The sequence below is a fragment of the Lemur catta genome, chromosome 2, assembly GCF_020740605.2.
Source record: "Lemur catta isolate mLemCat1 chromosome 2, mLemCat1.pri, whole genome shotgun sequence".
Taxonomy (NCBI): Eukaryota; Metazoa; Chordata; class Mammalia; order Primates; family Lemuridae; genus Lemur; species Lemur catta.
In genome coordinates, this window is record NC_059129.1 from 144,543,515 (window position 1) to 144,562,909 (window position 19,395).

Below are 19,395 nucleotides of genomic sequence, written 5' to 3' on the forward strand. Positions count from 1 at the left end.
AAGAATGTTTTGATTTCTGACTTAATTTCTTCCTTTACAAAATTGTTATTCAGGAGAAGGTTGTTTAGCTTCCATGACTTTGAGTAGGAATGAGAGTTCCTGTTAGGGTTCATTATTATTTTTATTCCACTGTGATCTGAGAAGATGCAGGGTATGATTTCTATTTTTTTAATTTTTTTAAGACTTGCTTTATGACCTAGGATATGGTCAAGCTTAGAGAATGTCCCGTGAGCTGATGAGAAGAATGTATATTCAGTGGGTTTCGGGTAGAATGTCCTGTAGATGTCAGTCAGGCCCATTTGTTCTAGCATTCTGTTTAAGTCTACTATGTCTTTGCTTATTTTCTGCTTGGATGATCTGTCCCGTGCTGTCAGTGGGGTGTTAAAGTCTCCAACTATTAAAGTGTTGTTGTCTATCATTTGGTTTAGATCGAGTAGGATTTGCTTTATGAATCTGGGTGTGCCTAGATTGGGTGCATATATAAGTATGGTTATGTCTTCTTGTTGAATTGTGCCTTTCACCAGTATGTAGTAACCGTCTTTGTCTTTTATTACTTTTGTTGGTTTAAAGACTAAGTTATTGGAAATTAAAACTGCCACACCAGTTTTCTTTTGGCTACCATTTGCTTGAAATATCAAGTTCCATCCTTTTATTTTCAGTCTAAATGCATCTTTGCCGGTTAAGTGAGTTTCCTGAAGGCAGCAGATACTTGGTTTGTGTTTTTTTATCCATTGGCCCAGTCTATGTCTCTTGAGTGGGGAATTCAGGCCATTGACATTTAGTGAGAGAACTGATAATTGGGATAGATTTCTGTTTATCTTATTGGGTAGAACTTCATTGCTATGTTTTCTTTCTTGAGCCATTGTGGTGGCTAGAATTTGATCTTTAGCTCTTGGGTGGTTTTACATTCGTGGGTCTTTGTTGTGATGATCCATGTGTAACTCTCTTTTGAGTACTTCTTGGAGGGGTGGTCTTGTCTTGGTGAATTCCCTCAGTCCTTGTTTATCTGAAAATGTCTTAATTTCTCCTTCATATAGAAAGCTTAGCTTAGCTGGGTACAAGATTCTAGGCTGGGCATTATTCTGTTTCAGAAGAGTGAGAATGGGGCCCCAACTTCTTCTTGCTTGTAAAGTTTCAGTTGAGAAATCTGGCGTAATTCTAATGGGTCTCCCTTTGTATGTTACTTGTTTCTTTCTCCTTACAGCTCGAAGAAGGGTCTCTTTAGTGGATATTTTGGTCAGTCTGACGACTACGTGGCGTGATGTTTTCCTATTTGCTATGAATCTACCAGGGGTTCTTTGAGCTTCTTGAACCTGTATATCTAAAGTTTTAGCAAGGCCTGGGAAATTTTCTTCTATTATGTCTTCAAATAGCTTATCCAGCCCTTGCTTATTATCTTCTTCACCTTCAGGGATACCTATAACTCTCACGTTAGGTTTCTTCACATAATCCCACATTTCTTGAAGACTCTGATCTTTTTTCTTATTTCTTTGCTCTATCTCTGTGACTGTCTTATTTAATTGGAAAGAGTTATCTTCAATCTCTGAGATTCTGTCTTCTATTTGATCTACCCTGTTCTTGAGACTTTCCACTGTGTTTTGTAGCTCCCTGAATAAATCCCTCATTTCTAGGAGTTCAGTTTGGTTTTTCTTCAATATGTCTATTTCTTTAGTGAATTTTTCTTCCAAATCCTGGAATTTTTTTGCATATTCTTTGCATTGGATGTCAATTTTTTCTTGTATATCATTCAGCTTATTTATAACCCAAGACTGAAATTCTTCTGGTAACATGTTGGTATTCTGAAACTGGCTGGTGCCAATTGGAGGAGAGTTGGTATTTCTCTTTGCGGGCGAGGTTTCCGTTTGGTTTTTGTGCTCCCCATATTTTTCCGCTGAGCCCTTCCCATCTGGCTCTATCATTAGATCTTTTCTCACAGCTTTAGTCTAGTTAACAGCACGTCTTGTACTCTGTTCTTAGGCTGTGAAACAGTCTAGGTATGTTGCTTCCTTTATCTAGAGGGGGAGACTGTTGTGTGTTGTTTAGAGGTTTTTTTTCTATCTCAGTTGGGGGACTGCTTCTGATGGGTCCACCCCCAGAGGGTTGGCTTGACCTAAGACCAGTTTGGCAAGTTAAATCACTGTGTTGTGGACTTTCAGTTAGTAGGCAGGATTCACACTATTTGCAAGCAGAAAGCCTCTTCTCCCTCTCTTTTTCTTTTTTTTTTTTTTCCCCCTGGCTTTTGGTTCTTCCTCTGGATGTGTGGTTTCTGTCTCTTTCTGCAGGAAAGACACTGGCTAGGCGGAGGAGGCAGTGCCCTCACCCACTCAGTGCCCCAGCTGCTGCAGCTCCCACGGGCAAAGGTCTACACTGTCCCAGTGTTCCCAAGGTCCGGGCTCCACACTCTTGCATCTGGGGAAGCACTCAGTGTTCACACCTGGGAAGGGGACCTGGAGAGGGTCTATGGATCAGGGGATGGAGCCTCCTGGGGAGCCGCCTGGCATCCTATGGCTCTGCAGCAGTTAGACCTTGGCCCGCACAATTGTTCCTGCCCACCCGCAGATCACTGGCACTGGGGGGCAATTTTCAGGGTCCGATAGGAATCAGAGCTGGGGGTCTGAAGCACTCAGGAGTATACAGTAGCTCCTGGGTTGGAGGGCCACCGGAAAGGAGAAAAGAAAAAGAAAGGAAAAAAGAGAGAGAAAAAAAAAAAAGAGAAACAATATGAATAACAAGAAGAAGAAAGAGAAAACAAGAAAGAAAAGAGAAAGAAAGAAAGAGAGAGATAAAAAAAAAAAAAAATCCCGCTTTAATATTTCACGCTCGCGGCCCCTCGCCTTGGTGCAGGTCCGCGTCTGTCCCTTTAAGAGATAGGGCACCGGCACCGCGGAGACCCGCCAGAGTCCAAGGTCCTGTCCGCTTAGCTGTGGGAACCGAGATGGCGACCACGCGAGAGCGTTCAGAGCTCGGCAGGCGCCAGGGCCCACAGCAGCTCCCAGGCCGGAAAGCCGCCGTACGGGAAGAAAAGAGCAAAAAAGTCCCGCTTTAATATTTCACGCTGGCGGCCCCTCGCCTCGGTGCAGGTCCGCGTCTGTCCCTTTAAGAGATAGGGCGCCGGCACCACGGAGACCCGCCCGAGTCCAAGCTCTCTCCCGCCTATGTCACCTGTCCTCGGAGCTCCGCGTCTCCCGCGGTGATTCTGCACCAATTTCAGCCAGATCCCTGACCGAGTGGATGTGGGGGTCAGTGGGGAGATCAAGCCGCTTTGCTGTGGGGCTGAACCCGCCCCACTCGCCGGTGAGGCAGGCACGGCCGTCCCGCACTCCGCTGTCTGTTTTCCGTCCCGCACTCTCCAAATTATCTCGGTCTGATTTCCCACTCGCCTCTGTTTTTTCCTGTTCCCTGTGTCCCACGGTGATTCTCTGTGGGTTCACACCGCCGTTCCTGTGGAGAAGCAATCCTCTAGCGTGGCAGGTGGAGATCCACGCCTTCCTCTCCGGGAGCACAATTCCAGGAGGTCACCTCCACTCCGCCATCTTCTCTCTCCCAGAGTTTGTTTTTTAAGGTAATGAGATCTGGCCTTTATTTCCAAGTTCTTTCATAAGGTTTGGCATCACTTCTGAAGAGGAAAATGGCAACTACGTATTGACTGCATGTACAAGAATTATGATTCTGGCTGGGTGCGGTGGCTCACGCCTGTAATCTTAGCCCTCTGGGAGGCTGAGGCGGGTGGATTGCTTGAGGTCAGGAGTTCGAGACCAGACTGAGTGAGACCCCGTCTCTACTAAAAATAGAAATCAATTATCTGGACAGCTAAAAAAAATATATATATATAGAAAAAATTAGCTGGGCATGGTGGCGCATGCCTGTAATCCCAGCTACTCGGGAGGCTGAGGCAGTAGGATCACTTAAGCCCAGGAGTTGGAGGTTGCTGTGAGCTAGGCTGACGCCACGGCACTCACTCTAGCCCGGGCAACAGAGTGAGACTCTGTCTCAAAAAAAAAAAAAAAAGAATTGTGATTCTAATTCTATAACTAGTTTTACTTTAAGTTCAATTCAATTAAATATCTGTTCCTGAAGAAACTGACAAAGTGACGTACTCACAATTCAATTTCTTTGCAGAGACGTCCGGGGAGGGTGAAACGCATGAGGCCTTGCCACTCCTCCGCAGTGCAGATGCTGTGATAGGACAGCTTCTCCATGGTAACCCGGTAAATGCACTCTGAGTGACGAATTCTGTGGTACATCTGGAAAGCAAATCGGCAAATAAAAACAATAATTAAAAAATGTATATAGTAGTTTTGTCATTAACGCTCAGAATGTTATTAAAGCATCAATACTATACTTGAAACCTAGATTTATTACTCTCTATATTTACATATGCACTAAAGGTATGCACTCATGTGATTTTGAAAATACAAGACAAATAGTTTATGAAAAAATTATATCTCTGCTTAAAAGGCTTATTTACTTCCATAACAAATGGCTTTTTACCATACATTATCTCTGGGTGGTGACATTACTTGGTATTTGTCTTCTTAACTATGTTCTACATTTCTAAATTTTTGATAACAAAAATTCTGAAAAAATGTTCATTTTATTATCAGAAAATGAATGTGTGGTAATAATTTTACAGTATATGCAATCTAAGCTGCTTCTAAATCCGTTAAAACAAAATCACTAATAATTACACTTAAGTAATTTGGAGATATCTCAAAGAACTAAAAATAGAAATGCCATTTGATCCAGCAATCCCACTCTCAGGCATCTACCCAAAGGAAAAAAATACATTTTATAATAAAGACATTTGCACTCAAATGTTTATGGCAGCACAATTCACAATTGCAAAGATGTGGAAACAACCCAAGTACCCATCAATACATGAGTGGATTAATAAAATGTGGTATATGTATACTATGGAATACTTTGCAACCATAAAAAAAAAAAAAAACAATGGTAAACTAGCACCTCTTATATTATCCTGGGTACAGCTAGAGCCCATTCTTCAAAGTGAAGTATCATGAGAATGGAAAAACAAGCACCACATGAACTTGCCATCAAATTGGCACTAACTGAGCAACACTAAGGTGCTCACATGGAAGTCATATTCACCGGGTGCCGGGCAGGTGGGAGGGGAATGGCAGGGATGGGTAAATGCATAACTAATGGGGGTGGAGCACACTGTATGGGGGATGGGCACCCTTGTAGATCTGGCTTGGGTGATGCAAAGGCATTATATGTAACCAAAATGTTTGTATTGCCATGATATTCTGAAATTAAAAAAACAAAAGAAAATAAATAAATAAACTGAAAAACAAAACAAAAAAATAATTACACTTCACCCGCACATCAAACACAAGCTATCTTGCCCAAGGTCAAAATGGTGCAAGTGATGGAGGATGTTTTAAAATGCATATCTACCTAATTTTTTATGAGATTGCAGTATTATGCTATTTTATAATTTATTTTATTTAATTCATCAAAAACACCATTTTGGTTTTTTTTTTTTTTTTTTGAGACAGAATCTCACCGCGTTGCCTGGGCTAGAGTGCCGTGGCATCAGCCTAACTCACAGCAACCTCAAACTCCTGGGCTCAAGCCATCCTCCTGCCTCAGCCTCCACAGTACCTGGGACTACATACAGGTGCTCACCACCACGCCTGGCTAATTTTTTCTATTTTTAGTAGAGACAGCGTCTCATTCTTGCTCAGGCTGGTCTTGAACTCCTGACCTTAAGCAATCCTCCCACCTAGGCCTCCCAGAGTGCTAGGATTACATGCATGAGCCACTCTGCCCAGCCAACATGTCTGCCTAATTTTAGGTTTAGAACAACACTCAGCATGCATTAGTAACTCAAAAAGTGGTTAGAGAATTATTTAGAACATTGAATAGTCTAATACCTGAAGGAAAGCTACATCTACTGCAGAACATGTACTTTTGGAAATGATTCCTTCAAGATCAACTAAAAAATAGAAAGTTGCCTTGTACTAGGTGCCAAAGGACTTTTTAAAAAGTACCTAACACTTACAAGTGCTCAGTTTCTATTTGTGGAATGAATAAATGAGCATATCAGTTATAAACTTTGTAGCATTAGAACCAAAAATAAAATCGAATTAAGTCGAAATTAGTTTATCTATATACTTGTAGACTTGGAGAAGTATTAAACTTTTATTTTTCATATCAAAAGATTCAGTCTAAGAATTGTTATTCATTAGTATCTAAGAGTATTCAAATTAAAGACATTATGAGGAAAATCATTTGTGTGTGTATGTGTGTTTATGTGTTATCATGTAAATACCAACAAGGAGACAGTTAAATTTTAGGAGATAGCTCTGTAACTCAATCCATTAAAAATAAGATGGATTGTATGAACTACTGTGCAGGCCATTATAAAAAAAAAATAAGATGTATGTTAGGTATTTCTCAGAAAACTTCTGTTGGGAATATGCAATAATACTCTCAGTGTTCTCAACAGTCAGTTCCTAATCTATTATTTCAAATTTAACTTACATAATTCTCTTTTGAAATATATCACAAATGTTAAACTTTCTATAAATCTATTATGAACTCTTTCTACTAATCGTATCTTTATCATCTATGTTAGTTTATCCATGAAAGTTTCTGTGAAATTTTTCCCCATTTCTGTCCAAATTAACCACATCCTCTGTGATGGTTAATTTTACGTGTCAATTTGACTGGGTTGGAGGACCTATTAAGTTAATAAGTATGAAATGTCTGATTTCCTAAGTACTAAGCTTGACAGTTGATATCTCTGACATTTCAGTTTGACACTTCTTGTTTTATTTTTATTGTGAATGTACATACTCAGTCTTTCAAAGGCATGTTTTGGCTTGTGATTATCTTTCAGATTTTTTTTTTTTTTTGGAGCCACTTTTGTGAAGACATGGATAAGACAAAACTTCATGTCATTTTCAAATATGAGTTCTGTCATGGAACCAATGCAGGGCAGACAGCTCGAAATATCAATGAAGTGTTTGGGAAGGATGTGGCTAATGAATGCATAGTACATCAATGGCTTGAGAGGTTCCATTCTGGTGATATTAATCTTGAAAATGAGCCATGTGAGCAACCCGAGACCAAGGTGGATAATGATGAGCTGAAAGCTGCAGTGGAAGTGAATGCATTTCAACCTATGCATGAATTAAGATCAAGGTTTTATGTTATTGTTGCAACAATATTGAATGATTTCAAACAAATCGGCAAGGTGTAAAGAAGCTGGATAGATGGGTACCCCATGAATTAAATGAGCGTCAGCAGAGAAAACATCTTGGAGCTTGCCTGTCTTTGCTCTCACGACATAAAGGCAAACTATTTCTACACTGTATTGCTATGTGTGATGAAAAATGGGTTCTTTTTAACAATCACAAGTGTTGGGCACAATGGTTAGATAAAGATGAAGTGCTGAAACACAGTCTAAAACCAAATAGTCATCAAAAAAGCTAATGGTGTCTGTTTGGTGGTCCAGGACTGGTCATATCCACTACAGCTTCATGAAAACTGGTCAGTCTATTACAACGAATGTCTACTACAACCAATTGGATGAAATAATGAGGACGCTTGCAATTAAGCAGCTGAGACTAGTCACTAGAGAGGCCAATCCTCTTATAAGACCACAGGTCGTACAAACACCATTGCTCAAACTACAGAGGCTGGACTTGGAAACTCTCTGTCATCCATGGTATTCACCAGACTTTGCACCAACTAATACTTCTTCCAGGCTTTGGACCACTTCTTGCAGCAGGAGGTGAGCCGCGAGCAAGGGAAGCTTCATCTGTATTTACAGGCACTCCCCGTCGCTCGCATCACCGTCTGAGCTCTCCGCCTCCCTGAGCTCTGTCCCTCCCCACCCCCCGCCCCCGCCTCCATGGAAAAATAGTCTCCTATGAAACTGGTTCAAGGTGCCCAAAAGATTGGGGATGGCTGCCCTACCGGACCCAGTGACAGTGACGACCTAACATGGCTGCTGGTGCATACACTGCTTATCACTGCTGGAGAACAGCTGTCGTTGCAGTGAGAGTCATAGTGTCTAGAAAAGTTACAGTCATTTGCAATATAAACTACTTCCAGTAATTTCACTAAAATTTTACCCTAAATAAATTACCTAAATAATCAATGTACAAATGGAATGCCTGTTAACTTATTCATGATTTTTCAGAAGCAGTATTTTCTTTGTCTTGATTTTAATCATGATTGAATCCAGGTTTTATGATAGAACAATTAGTACATTAGGAAAGTTTTTCAACCCACTTGTCTAGTTCCTCAAATAACTCAGTTACATTTAAACTGAAATGTATGTATTTTTGGAAATACACAACAATTTTTCAAGGGATACACGGACAAATGGATAGATCTTAAGATGACAAATTGTCATAGTCTAACTTTCACACATACTCTTACCTAAAAATGACTTTTTCCCATGTCCCATTTCAAAATAGCCCTGCTCTCAAATTGATATAATAGAAATATCTCTTAAAGAGGCAATATAAAATACTGGTGTTGATGAGGTCTAATAATAGTTTTCAGTGTTTTAATAAAATATTGAAGGTGGACTTAAATAAGTTTTCGATGATAGATCACTAAAAGTAATTTTTGGTGACAGAACTATCCGTACTTTTTGGTGTCTTAGCTCAGGCGGAATTCACAGAAACTGCTATAATAAAACCTTTTCTGCTCCCATCTATTTATTAATGGAAGCAATTCTTACAGCCTCCTTAAAAATAAAAGGGACAAGGTGGAATAAAACTGATCCTGAATAGTGGGAGCCAAATTTCTCAGTTACAAAAACAGTTCAAGAGATGGAGAAGGGGCAGCTAGAAGGTACTATGAGGTGTTGGACTGGAGCTGTCAACAGGTACCTCAGAGAGAGAGAGAGAGAGAGAGAGGGCAGGAATGAGTGCATCTAGAGGTTAATGTACAAACACTCTTCTAAAGAAATCAGTGAGAAAAAATGGGGGAAAGTTTCTAGAGAAACCTGCAGACACCACCGTCAAAGTGAAGAAAGTTAATGTCACCAGCGGTGGAACATGTGTCTGCTAACAGGGTGTGCTGTGGCCATGCCATTCTGTGAACTCATGTCAAAACTATCATCTTAATATAATCATGAGGAAACATCACAGAACTCCAAATCAATAAATATTCTGCAAAATAACAGAGATATATGCTTTGAAAGCACCAGGTCGTGAAAGACAAAGAAAGAGTAAGGAATGAGATTAAAGGGGACTAAAGAGGTCTGAAGGTTAAATGACAGCACAGTACTTGTGAGGGGCCAAACTGTGTCCCCAAAAAATTCACACGTTGAAGCCTTAACCCTCAGAACTTCAGAATGTGACTGTAGCTAGAGACAGGGCTTGTAAAGAGGTACCTAAGGTAAAATGGGGTTGTATGTGTGAGCCCTAACTCAAATATGACTCGTGCCTTTGTAGGAAGAGGAGATTAGGACACAGACACAGGAAAAACCAAGCCAGACAGGCCTCGGGAGAAAGCGACCCACAGACACCTTGACCTTGGACGTCCAGCCTCCAGAACAGTGAGAAAATAATTTTATGCTATTTAAGCCACCCAGTCTGTGGTGTTTATTACAACAGCCCTAGAAAACCAATACAGTACCAATGTTAAGTTCTTGATTTTTTTAAATTATGCAGTGGAAAAATAAGATGATGTGCTTGTCTTTAGAAATACAAACTGAACAATTCAGGGGTTATGAGATACAATGTCTGAAACATATTCTCGAATAGATAAGAAAAAGATAATATCTATGTAAGAAAGAAAGAAACAGGGAGAAAGAGTATGTCAAAGCAAAAATGGTAAATATATTAATGTTTGGGGAATATGGATAAAGAAGTAAGAGAATTCGTTATATTATTTTGCAAGTTTGTGTTTTGTCTGAAATTATTTCAAAATAAAAAGTATAAAAAATTATGCTAAACCTTGTTTCATTCTGACAAAAAGCAAAATTCATGAACAGGCATATTAACAATTGTTTTAAGCCACAGCTATCTCATAAAAAATAACTTCCAATAAAATTTTTACTTTTGATATTTACCAAAATTTTGTAATATGTTGTTTTGATCACATATATACTAATAATATGTAATACCACCACAGTCCAAAATTAATTTTTAACACTTATTATACATGTTTGTTTTAGAATATTAGCTTAAGATAATTAACAAAATAAAGCATAAAATATTATTACATTAGAGAAAAATTTGTAGGATCACAGAAATACACGTTCAGCGAGAGCAAAGAACACCACTAAATTTTCCAGTCCAAGGATCATGTCATTGTATTTTTAACGGCCTTTAACAGGTACCAAGTTTCTATAGTACTTAGATTCCATGGGATCCATTTAAAAATAGTGACTATTCAGAATATACTAGAAATTACACTCTTTGCAACTTTTGAATGAAATGAGACAAGCATAGCTGTCGATATCTTTATCTATAAGAGATACATAGATACGGAAGATGTTCAAAGCAAAAGTGTTTAACATCTGCACTAGTGTATTTCTGATGAGCTGAGGAACAGCACGAGTCCCAGGGGATGCCCTGAGGCCGGTGGGAGGAGAGAGGATGCACACAGTTACTAAACAACACTAAGGGAATTAACGTTGGTTAACCCTTAGCCACCACAATATAATTTTTTGCAATTTTTATTCCTAGTCGTTTCTTGATTGTTTCCATCAGTTATATGGTTGCTTCTAAGGAACTCAGTCCTATTTCCAAAAAGCAAATTCTATTAAGGTGGTAACTCCCATTTATGTTGGTTTAGCTTTATAAAAAGACTAAAATTCTCCGTAACTTCAGAATTCTAGTAATGTCATTAACAAATTACTAGAGTTTATAGAAAAATATAACAATTTTCAAGAAAGATCATAAATTCTAGGATTTTAAAGTGAGACTTCAGAATACAAATTGAAGTTTATCTCATCCCTCAGTGAGCAGGCAGGCCTGCCGCGAGGACTGGTGAGCGACACCCACAAGGTGTCCGACACATGCACTCAGCGGTGCCTCGCTTTGCTTCACAATCAAAACTTTCCCAGTCGGTGTGAAAACATGAGCTATTACTCTCTTTTCTGTGTAAAAAACTCAAATACAGTGCATATGATAAAGAATAAGGATTTAGATAACATTTTCCTTATTTAGTTCAGTAGATATTATGAAATATAAGTCTGATAATTGAACATTTGACTCTTATGTTAACTTCATTTTTCTTTTTAACAAATTCACACCTTGAAATAAATGCAAAATATAAGGAGGTTTTACTTTGTCCTTCCAAGGCATTTTAAGGTGTGTCCTAAAATATGTACAACTAGGAATCACTGTTCCTGGTTTGTAAATAAAATACAAATGGAGAAAAAAAAAAAACTTAAGCTACTTTAAAAGGTTTTAAATTAGTATTGAGTAGTAAACAAAAAAGGTATTTAGAAAATAGTACTTACATTAGCACAGTGTAAGGCTAACGCACAAAAGACAGCAAACATTTTGAAGTTGTTTTCATCTGTTTTCGAGAAGGCACTGCCACTTATTTTGTTCACCATCTGCACCACACCTATCACGCTTCCTCGGCTCACGATGGGCATGCACAGGATGTTCCGGGTGGTATAGCCTGTGTACAAGTCTACTTCTCTGTGGGAACGTGAAGAGCCAAGCAATAAACGGCAAAGCAGGCAGAAGAAAATAAACGACACATTCAGTCATAAATCTCAACTCAGTTTTGCAATTTATATGCTTCTATTACATGTGACTGTAATGGCACCCTTAGCTTCCAAACCCAGGCACAAGGTAATGTTTCAAAAACATTCTAACCAATTTGTTCTTTTGTTTATAAGAGTTTCTAGGATAGTCTCTAGGAGGCTTCCAACTTATCATCTGGTTTTAAATATCCAGCATTACTAAGCAAACAGACAAACTATGTGGATTCAGAAGAGGAATATATTTGGTAAAAAGGCATGTTCCTTTGAAGTTGGTCATATTCATAAGAGATATAACTTGCTAAACCAATTTAAATGGGAGTTATCACCTTAAAAATTTAGAGCAGGGGTCTGCAAACTACACCCTATGGGCCAAACCAGCCTGCTCCTATTTAATAAATGAAGCTTTAAGGGAACACAGTCATGTATCATCCATTTACAGATTGTCTAAAGCTGCCATTGCTCCACAAGGCAGAGCTCAGGACCTATGGTCTGTAAAGCCAAAAATATTTACTATCTGGTCCTTAATAGAAAAGGTTTACTGACTCCTAATTTGAGGAAATTCTTTTTGAAAACACAACCAAATTCCATAGAAACAACAATGTGACTAATGGTCGTTAGTTACACAGTAGTCTTCAGTCCCTGGCTTCTCTCATTTGGCATTTAGCATAATGTTTTTGACATTCAACCATGTAGTTGATGGAGCCTGGGTAAGTTCTTTTTATTGCTGAGTAGTCATATCTATTGAATGAATATATTACATTTTGTTTATTCATTCACCATTTAATGGACAATGTCATTTGTTAATAGCCAGTTGTTGGCAATTACGATTGATGCTGCTTTGAAGATTTATATGCAAGTCTTTGTATGGCCATTATGTTTTCACTTTTCTTGGAGTAATATCTAGAAGTAGAGCTGATTAATGGACCGTACAGTAAGGGTATGTTTAACTTTCCAAGAAACTGCAAAACTGTTTTCCCAAGTGGTTGTACCATTCATTATACATTCCCACCAGCAAAGTATGAGAGTACCATTTTTTCCACATCCTTGCCAATCCTTGCTGATGTCAATCTTTTAAAACTGCAAACATTCAAGCCGGTGTGTAGTGAAGTCTCACTGTCATTTAAATTCACATTCTTCTCACATTGAACATCTTTTCATGTGTTTAATGGTGATTCACATATCTTGTTTTGTGAAGTGTCTGTTAAAATCTTCTGCCCTTTTCATTAAATTGGGTTATCTTATTATTATGTTAAAGAAGTATTTTATAAATTCTAGATACAAATATTTTGTCAGATATTATATATGTTTTGCAATTATTTTCTCTCATTCTGTTGCTTGCCTTTTCATTTTCTCAATACTCTAACCCATAAATTATAAAGGTTTTATATAAGGATATATAAATATTTTTAATATTTAAGCAATGAAATGACAAATTTGTTTTTTAGAAAAAACAAGATTTTTAGTATACTCCTAATTTATTGATATAATACATTATTAGAATATAGCTATGTTTTTATATGATTTGTACATATTTGACATTAATTGATCAAATACATGAAAAAACTTCCTATTGCTTATGTTATTTGCCTCTTAAACTAAATTTTTAAATTAACTAAACATTGTTGTTAAAATATCTGAACTATTACTCCCTAACAGTCATAACATCAATCTTGAGACTTTGAATTTCTAGATATTAAAACCAGATTACATAACTTGGTTTCTAGTTCTCCAAAGAAAGTCAAAACAAAATAAAAAATCTTTATAAGCCATCCTAATATTCAGCTTTAATAATATCTAATAAAAGCCACAAATTATTTAGTTCCTACTTTGTGTCATGTAAAGTTTCCAGACCTTTTATGAATATTACCTGTAATCTTAAAAAAAAGACAAAATAGGCACTATCAAACCTATTTTCAAGATGAGAAAACTGGGGCTTAGAGTGATTAAGTAATTTGCCGTAGGTCACTCAAGAGCTAATAAGTGACAGACCTGCAATTCAAAACTCAAAGCCGTGTCACTTTGCCACTACATGTTGCAGCCTTTGAGCATATGATGGAGAATATGCTCATGACAAAATCCTGACGCTACAACGAAACAAAACCCCACAATAGCTCTATAAATTAAAACTCCTGCCTATTAGTTATTTTTATAATATTTTAAACTCATTATATATTAATGGTTTAGAATCCAACTTTTTATAAATATCTGAATATACTGACTGCTGATAATAGAGTTGGGCCAAAGAAGAAAACTACAGAGGAAAGAACCATTTGAGTTGGGCCATGGAGAATGAGGCCTCCCTGGGCGGAGGATGGGAGCCCCTCCTCACCTGTTGAAGCGTGGATCAGCATAGGCGTCTGGAATATTCAGGACTTCCCCTGTTCTTGCTACTTGGCCAGCGATTCCTTTCTCAATTGAAAATCTGCATACGTAAAAGAGAGGGACATGCTAATTAAAATACAGATGCTGTAAAGTAATTCTGAAACATTTCATTATAACCAAATATTGAATAAAAAAGCATTGTTTTATTTTAAATATATTAATTTTACATTTTCATATTCTAAATCATCCTATAAAATATGTAAAAGTAAAGCAGGAAAACATTACATAGTAATCTCCTGAGAACCTCATTTTAAGATGTAATTCACAATATCATAAATTGGGTTACAAAATGAGATTGAAAAATTAACTAGTAATCTCCTGTATTGACCAATAATAATTCCCCTTATTTGCACAGCACCTTATAATTTACAAGATACTTCATCATAAATTTTCTTACTAGATTCTCAGTGAGGTGTGAACTGAGGCCTATACGGGTTCAGTAAAATGCCAACATTCCTAAAATATTAGTGGCACAATAAAAACCAGAATGCAGTTCTGTATCACTGTGCTTTCCATCACACATACAGCCAAACTCACAGGTTACGTCCGAACCTTGAGACAGCACACACGACTAAAGTTTATCATGTTTGCAACATGCACACCATACACAAATAACACAACGTACAACTTCTAGTATTTTTACTTCTCTAATTTGTTACATTTAAAACAATCAAAATACAAGCATTATCTGTTTTTGATATCTAACATCAGCATTTTTCTTTTGTAAATATATTCTCATTTATAAATATTTTCATCATTACCATATTATCATACAAGCAATCATTTCAAAATTTATTTCAGGAAGATGTCTATAAATTACAATATCTATAATTTTTAATAGTTAAAAATAATTTCCATAATATTACATTTTCAACATTATAGGAAATAATAATAATTGAAATAAAGGTGGGGCATGGTGGCTCATGCCTGTAATCCTAGCACTCTGGAATGCTGAGGCAGGAGAATTGCTTGAGCTCAAGAGTTTAAGACCAGCCTGAGCAAATGTGAGACCTCGTCTCCACTAAAACTGGAAAAAAAATTAGCCAGGCATGGTGGTGTGTGCCTGTAGTCCCAGCTACTCGAAAAGCTGAGGCAGAAGGATCACCTGAGCTCAGGAGTTTGAGGTTGCTGTGAGCTACAATGATGCCACTGCACTTTATCAGGGTGACAGAGTGAGACTGTCCCAAAAAAAAAAAAAAAAAAAAAAGAAAGAAAGCTTTACCTTAAGGATTATCAGAAAAACTCAAAAGAGACTTGACACAAAAGAGTTTTTAAAACATCACAAAGTGAACCAAACATTGCATGAAACTCAAGGTTGTCTGCTTACTGGTGTTCTTGTGCTTGAAGAACATGAACACAATGAATTAGACTGCCATGAGCAAGGAGTATCAGAATCCATTTCATGATTTATGCTTGTTTGTCTTGTTCTAAGAGTAGTCTAAACTGTAACTTTTATTCCAAATCTCCTGCTTTGTTATCTATGGACAGTGGAAGCCCATAATTAAGAAGCATGCCCTTGTAAAAATGACTGGCATCAACCAGTCATCTGCAAGTTACAAACCACATTTCCCTGTTGTTCCCATGCTTGTAATCATGGATTTAAGTTATTGTTTTCAAAATTAAGTCAATACCAGGAGTGTTAAGGAATGCTCAAATCTTCAGCAAGAGAAATAATGAATTATTGGGATGACTAGATCTAGACTGATATACTGAGATCTAACAAACAAGAATTTTTTTAAAAAAACCCCAACATCAATACAGTGCCTACAAGTCAGAGCCATATGAAGATGGAATAAAGGATCTATCACCATAGAAACAGAAAACGGGAAGTGCTGAGTGGCGGACAGTGGGTGAGACCCCGTGGGGGGTCGCACTTTGAGTTTCCCTGACGTTAGTTTCATCTTATGAAGGATACGTAGTGATCCTTAATTAATAAGGCACAGTTTTTTATTAGATTGCTGTAATCACCAGAGAATTTTATGAAATTATGTAGAAAACTAGTTAAGACATATAAAGGAAAAGGAATGCAAATGTCTAAAACTATTTCAGCTGTTGACTGTTAAGCTTGCTTCCTAAAAGTTTTGTCACCGTGCTCCTTGTAGGTTTCCAGACTGTGGTCTGAGTAAGCCCCCACGCCTCCATCAACAAAAGAAACTCCACTCTGTTCACTTAAGTGACAACAGCTGCCACTTAAAGAACAAAGAATATTTTAGTTTCAATATACAAAAAGTGTGCTACATGATTGATTAAACCAACTGGTTAGTTGTAGAAGGTGTTTAAGTCATCAAATGTACCAGATGAATTTCCACTATTGTCTGGACTGTGAGGCAGTCCCATAGGCCGGGAAGAGGAGGGGGCCAAATTGGTTAAGTACACCTTTGCTCCTAGACAGGGGAAAACCTGCAGACTCCAGGTGGAGTGTACCTTTACCTACCTGGGAGCACTAGTAAGTTTTTCCAACATGATTTCCAAAAGGACCGCCTCCGGAAGACGGCATTTCCAGGAGTGACGCTAAAGCTTCCTAGGCGCGGTTTCACTGGCACTGCAATGTCATTCCCAGAAGTACTACCTTCAGGAGGCGGGTCCTGGTGGGAATGATATCACAGTATGACAAGTATTGTCAGCATACCTGTGAATAGGCACAGAAAAATGGGTAACAGAACACCTGCACATCTGTAATCAGAGTATAGGACATTCTACTTCTACCTGTACCTTATCTCTTTGGTCTTCTTGAAGATAGGTTTTCCTTCCTTTTCCTCTCCAATGTCAAAAAGGTCTGAATATAACTCTTTGTTCTTGTGGTCTACCTGGAAAAGTGCACAACGATCGGCATTCACCAGGTTTTTTGCATATATCTGAAGACAAATGACAAAACAAGAGTAAGCCAATGAAAAATTCAAAGAATTTTCAAGTAAACTTTATAATGAAATAAATACTAACTTCAGCTATTTTATATTCTAATTGAGTAGGAATTTGCATTATAAGTAAATAAATATATATATAAGTATAAAAGTCACTGTTACATGCTAATTCTAGCAAATAGCAACAAGAATAAACAGCTGATATGAACCCACACAGTAGCTGGATGTTGAAATATTTAATACTAAAATACTTCTACATCGGTTGGTAAGCAGCTCCTGGCCTAACTTCCCAAGAATCCTTCTGCAATCCAAGCCCCTCTTCCAGAACTTCTCAGGCTTCCCCTTCTCAGGTCCTGATCTAAGCCTTTAAAGCCAGCATTAATTATGACTGACTGGTGCCTGTGACATAGCAATTGTAAAAGAAAAAAAACCACACACACAAAAACAGTTTTCATATTTGCATTACCTGAATTTTATTTTTTGTACTGTCTAACCATAATTCATAATTACTAAGTGTTGGTTATGCACTAGATGTATTTATACATTTTATGTGCATTGATTTACTTAATCCTCACAATACCAATATTAATTCAGGGGAGCAAATTTATCCCCATTTTACATATTAGGAAAATTGAGGCACTGAGCGGTAACTTAACCAGTCCCATTATTACATTGCTGGCACATGGTGGATCTATTACTAGTATCTGAACTCATACTTGCTGTTTCCATGCCCATGCTTTTACAACAAGTATGCCTTTCCCTTTGTAAGTGGAACACCATGCATTTATTTCATCATTCATTTGTTCGTCCATTTCCTTCAATAAATATTTCTTCAATGCATAACATATCCCACTGTTCCTAGTGGGCTGGGGTACAGTTATGTCATGAATACTGTTATTTACCTATATTCTGAATTCTGGAAACTTCAACCATCCAGATCATAGTCATGAAATTATTTCTCAGAGAAAAAGAATTAATTCTCAGAGAAAAAGAGCCATCACATTGTCTACTCAAGAGGAACCTTGTGGCCAGAGGAAAACATAAAATCTCATGTATAACTAACTTACAGATTTAATAAAAAGAAATCTGAATAAATTAAGTACCCTTCTTCATCCTCCCATTACATGCTTATGCTCACTGCTACTACAGAACTCTATTCATTCACTCAACAAATACCGGCTGTGCCCACAGTGCAGGGGCCCAACGTCCTGAGAATTGCTAGCATCAGATCTTCCAGGATACTTGTCACTTCCACTGACTTGTGAGTTCTATGACAGCAGACACTGCCTCCCCCTCCCCCCCGCCCTGCCCCACAGTATTCCAAATGCCCAGAACAAGGCTTAGAGTAAGGGTTGGTTGACTACCTGCTTTTGTAAATAAGGTTTTACTGGGACAAAGCCACATTTCATTCGTGTCTGTATTGTTTGTGGCTGCTGCCACAGCTGACTTGAATAGTTGCAAAGAAGTATGGCTCATGAAGCATAAAACTTTACTCTCCGGCCCCTAAAAAAAAAAGTTTGCCAACTCCTCGATTAGAAAATATACGATTTTCATAACCTAAAACTCTCAGGAAATATCTGAGGAAGAACGAGTGGCACAAAGGTAGGGGAGACTGATGGGACTGAGCTGTTGGCAAGTACACAGGAATCACCCATCTGTTTTACAAACTCAGGACAGCCTGAATTATTAAGCAGCAAGAATGATCCTGCAGGCCAGGCATGGTGGCTCACGACTGTAATCCTAACACTCTGGGAGGCCGAGGAGGGAGAATTGCTTGAGGTCAGGAGTTTGAGACCAGCCTGAGCAAGAGTGAGACCCCGTCTCTACAAAAATAGAAAAATTAGCCAGGTGTCGTGGCACATGCCTGTAGTCCCAGCTACTCAGAAGGCTGAGGCAGGAGGATGGCTTGAGCCTAGGACTTTGAGATTGCTGTGAGCTAGGCTGACGCCACGGCACTCTAGCCCCGGTTGGCGGCGAGGGGGCGTGGAAAGGTGAGACTCAGAAAAAAATAAAAGGAATGATCCTGCAACACTAAAGATTAAATTATATTCAGTGAAATTTGAATCTGTAGTTTCTAGGGTCATGCTAGTTGCTTAATGAATATTTTGGCATAAATATGTTAATCATGTTTAAAAGTCTTGATGAAATGGACATTTTTCTAGAAAACAAAATGAGTTTAGAAAGGGCTGAAAAATATACATCAAACCAGAATCATAAATATAATTCAAAAATTGTCAAAAAAGTATTCTGATAAAAGGCACCAGCCAGGCCCAATTGGTTTCAACTATGAATTCTTTAAAAATCTTCAACAAATAAATTTCTATACAAATTAAGCTGCTTTAAATTCAGAAAAGAACAAAAATTTTCCAGTTAATTTTATAGCCCCTGCTATGTCACTGATACTGAAAACTGACAAAGAAACTATAAAAAAGAAAAACA

General features: G+C 38.0%; 1 protein-coding gene across 1 annotated transcript in view; it reads right to left on the reverse strand.

Moving 5' to 3' along the window:
- Window positions 1-19,395, reverse strand: part of PDE10A (phosphodiesterase 10A) — a 229,862-nt gene that overhangs the window by 62,753 nt on the left and 147,714 nt on the right. Inside the window, exons 11-14 of the mRNA XM_045544715.1 lie at window positions 16,808-16,950; window positions 14,043-14,135; window positions 11,459-11,645; window positions 4,102-4,244 (exon numbers count right to left, since the gene is read on the reverse strand). Of these exons, the coding sequence (XP_045400671.1) occupies window positions 4,102-4,244; window positions 11,459-11,645; window positions 14,043-14,135; window positions 16,808-16,950 (566 nt within the window). The remainder of the gene's footprint in view (window positions 1-4,101; window positions 4,245-11,458; window positions 11,646-14,042; window positions 14,136-16,807; window positions 16,951-19,395) is intronic.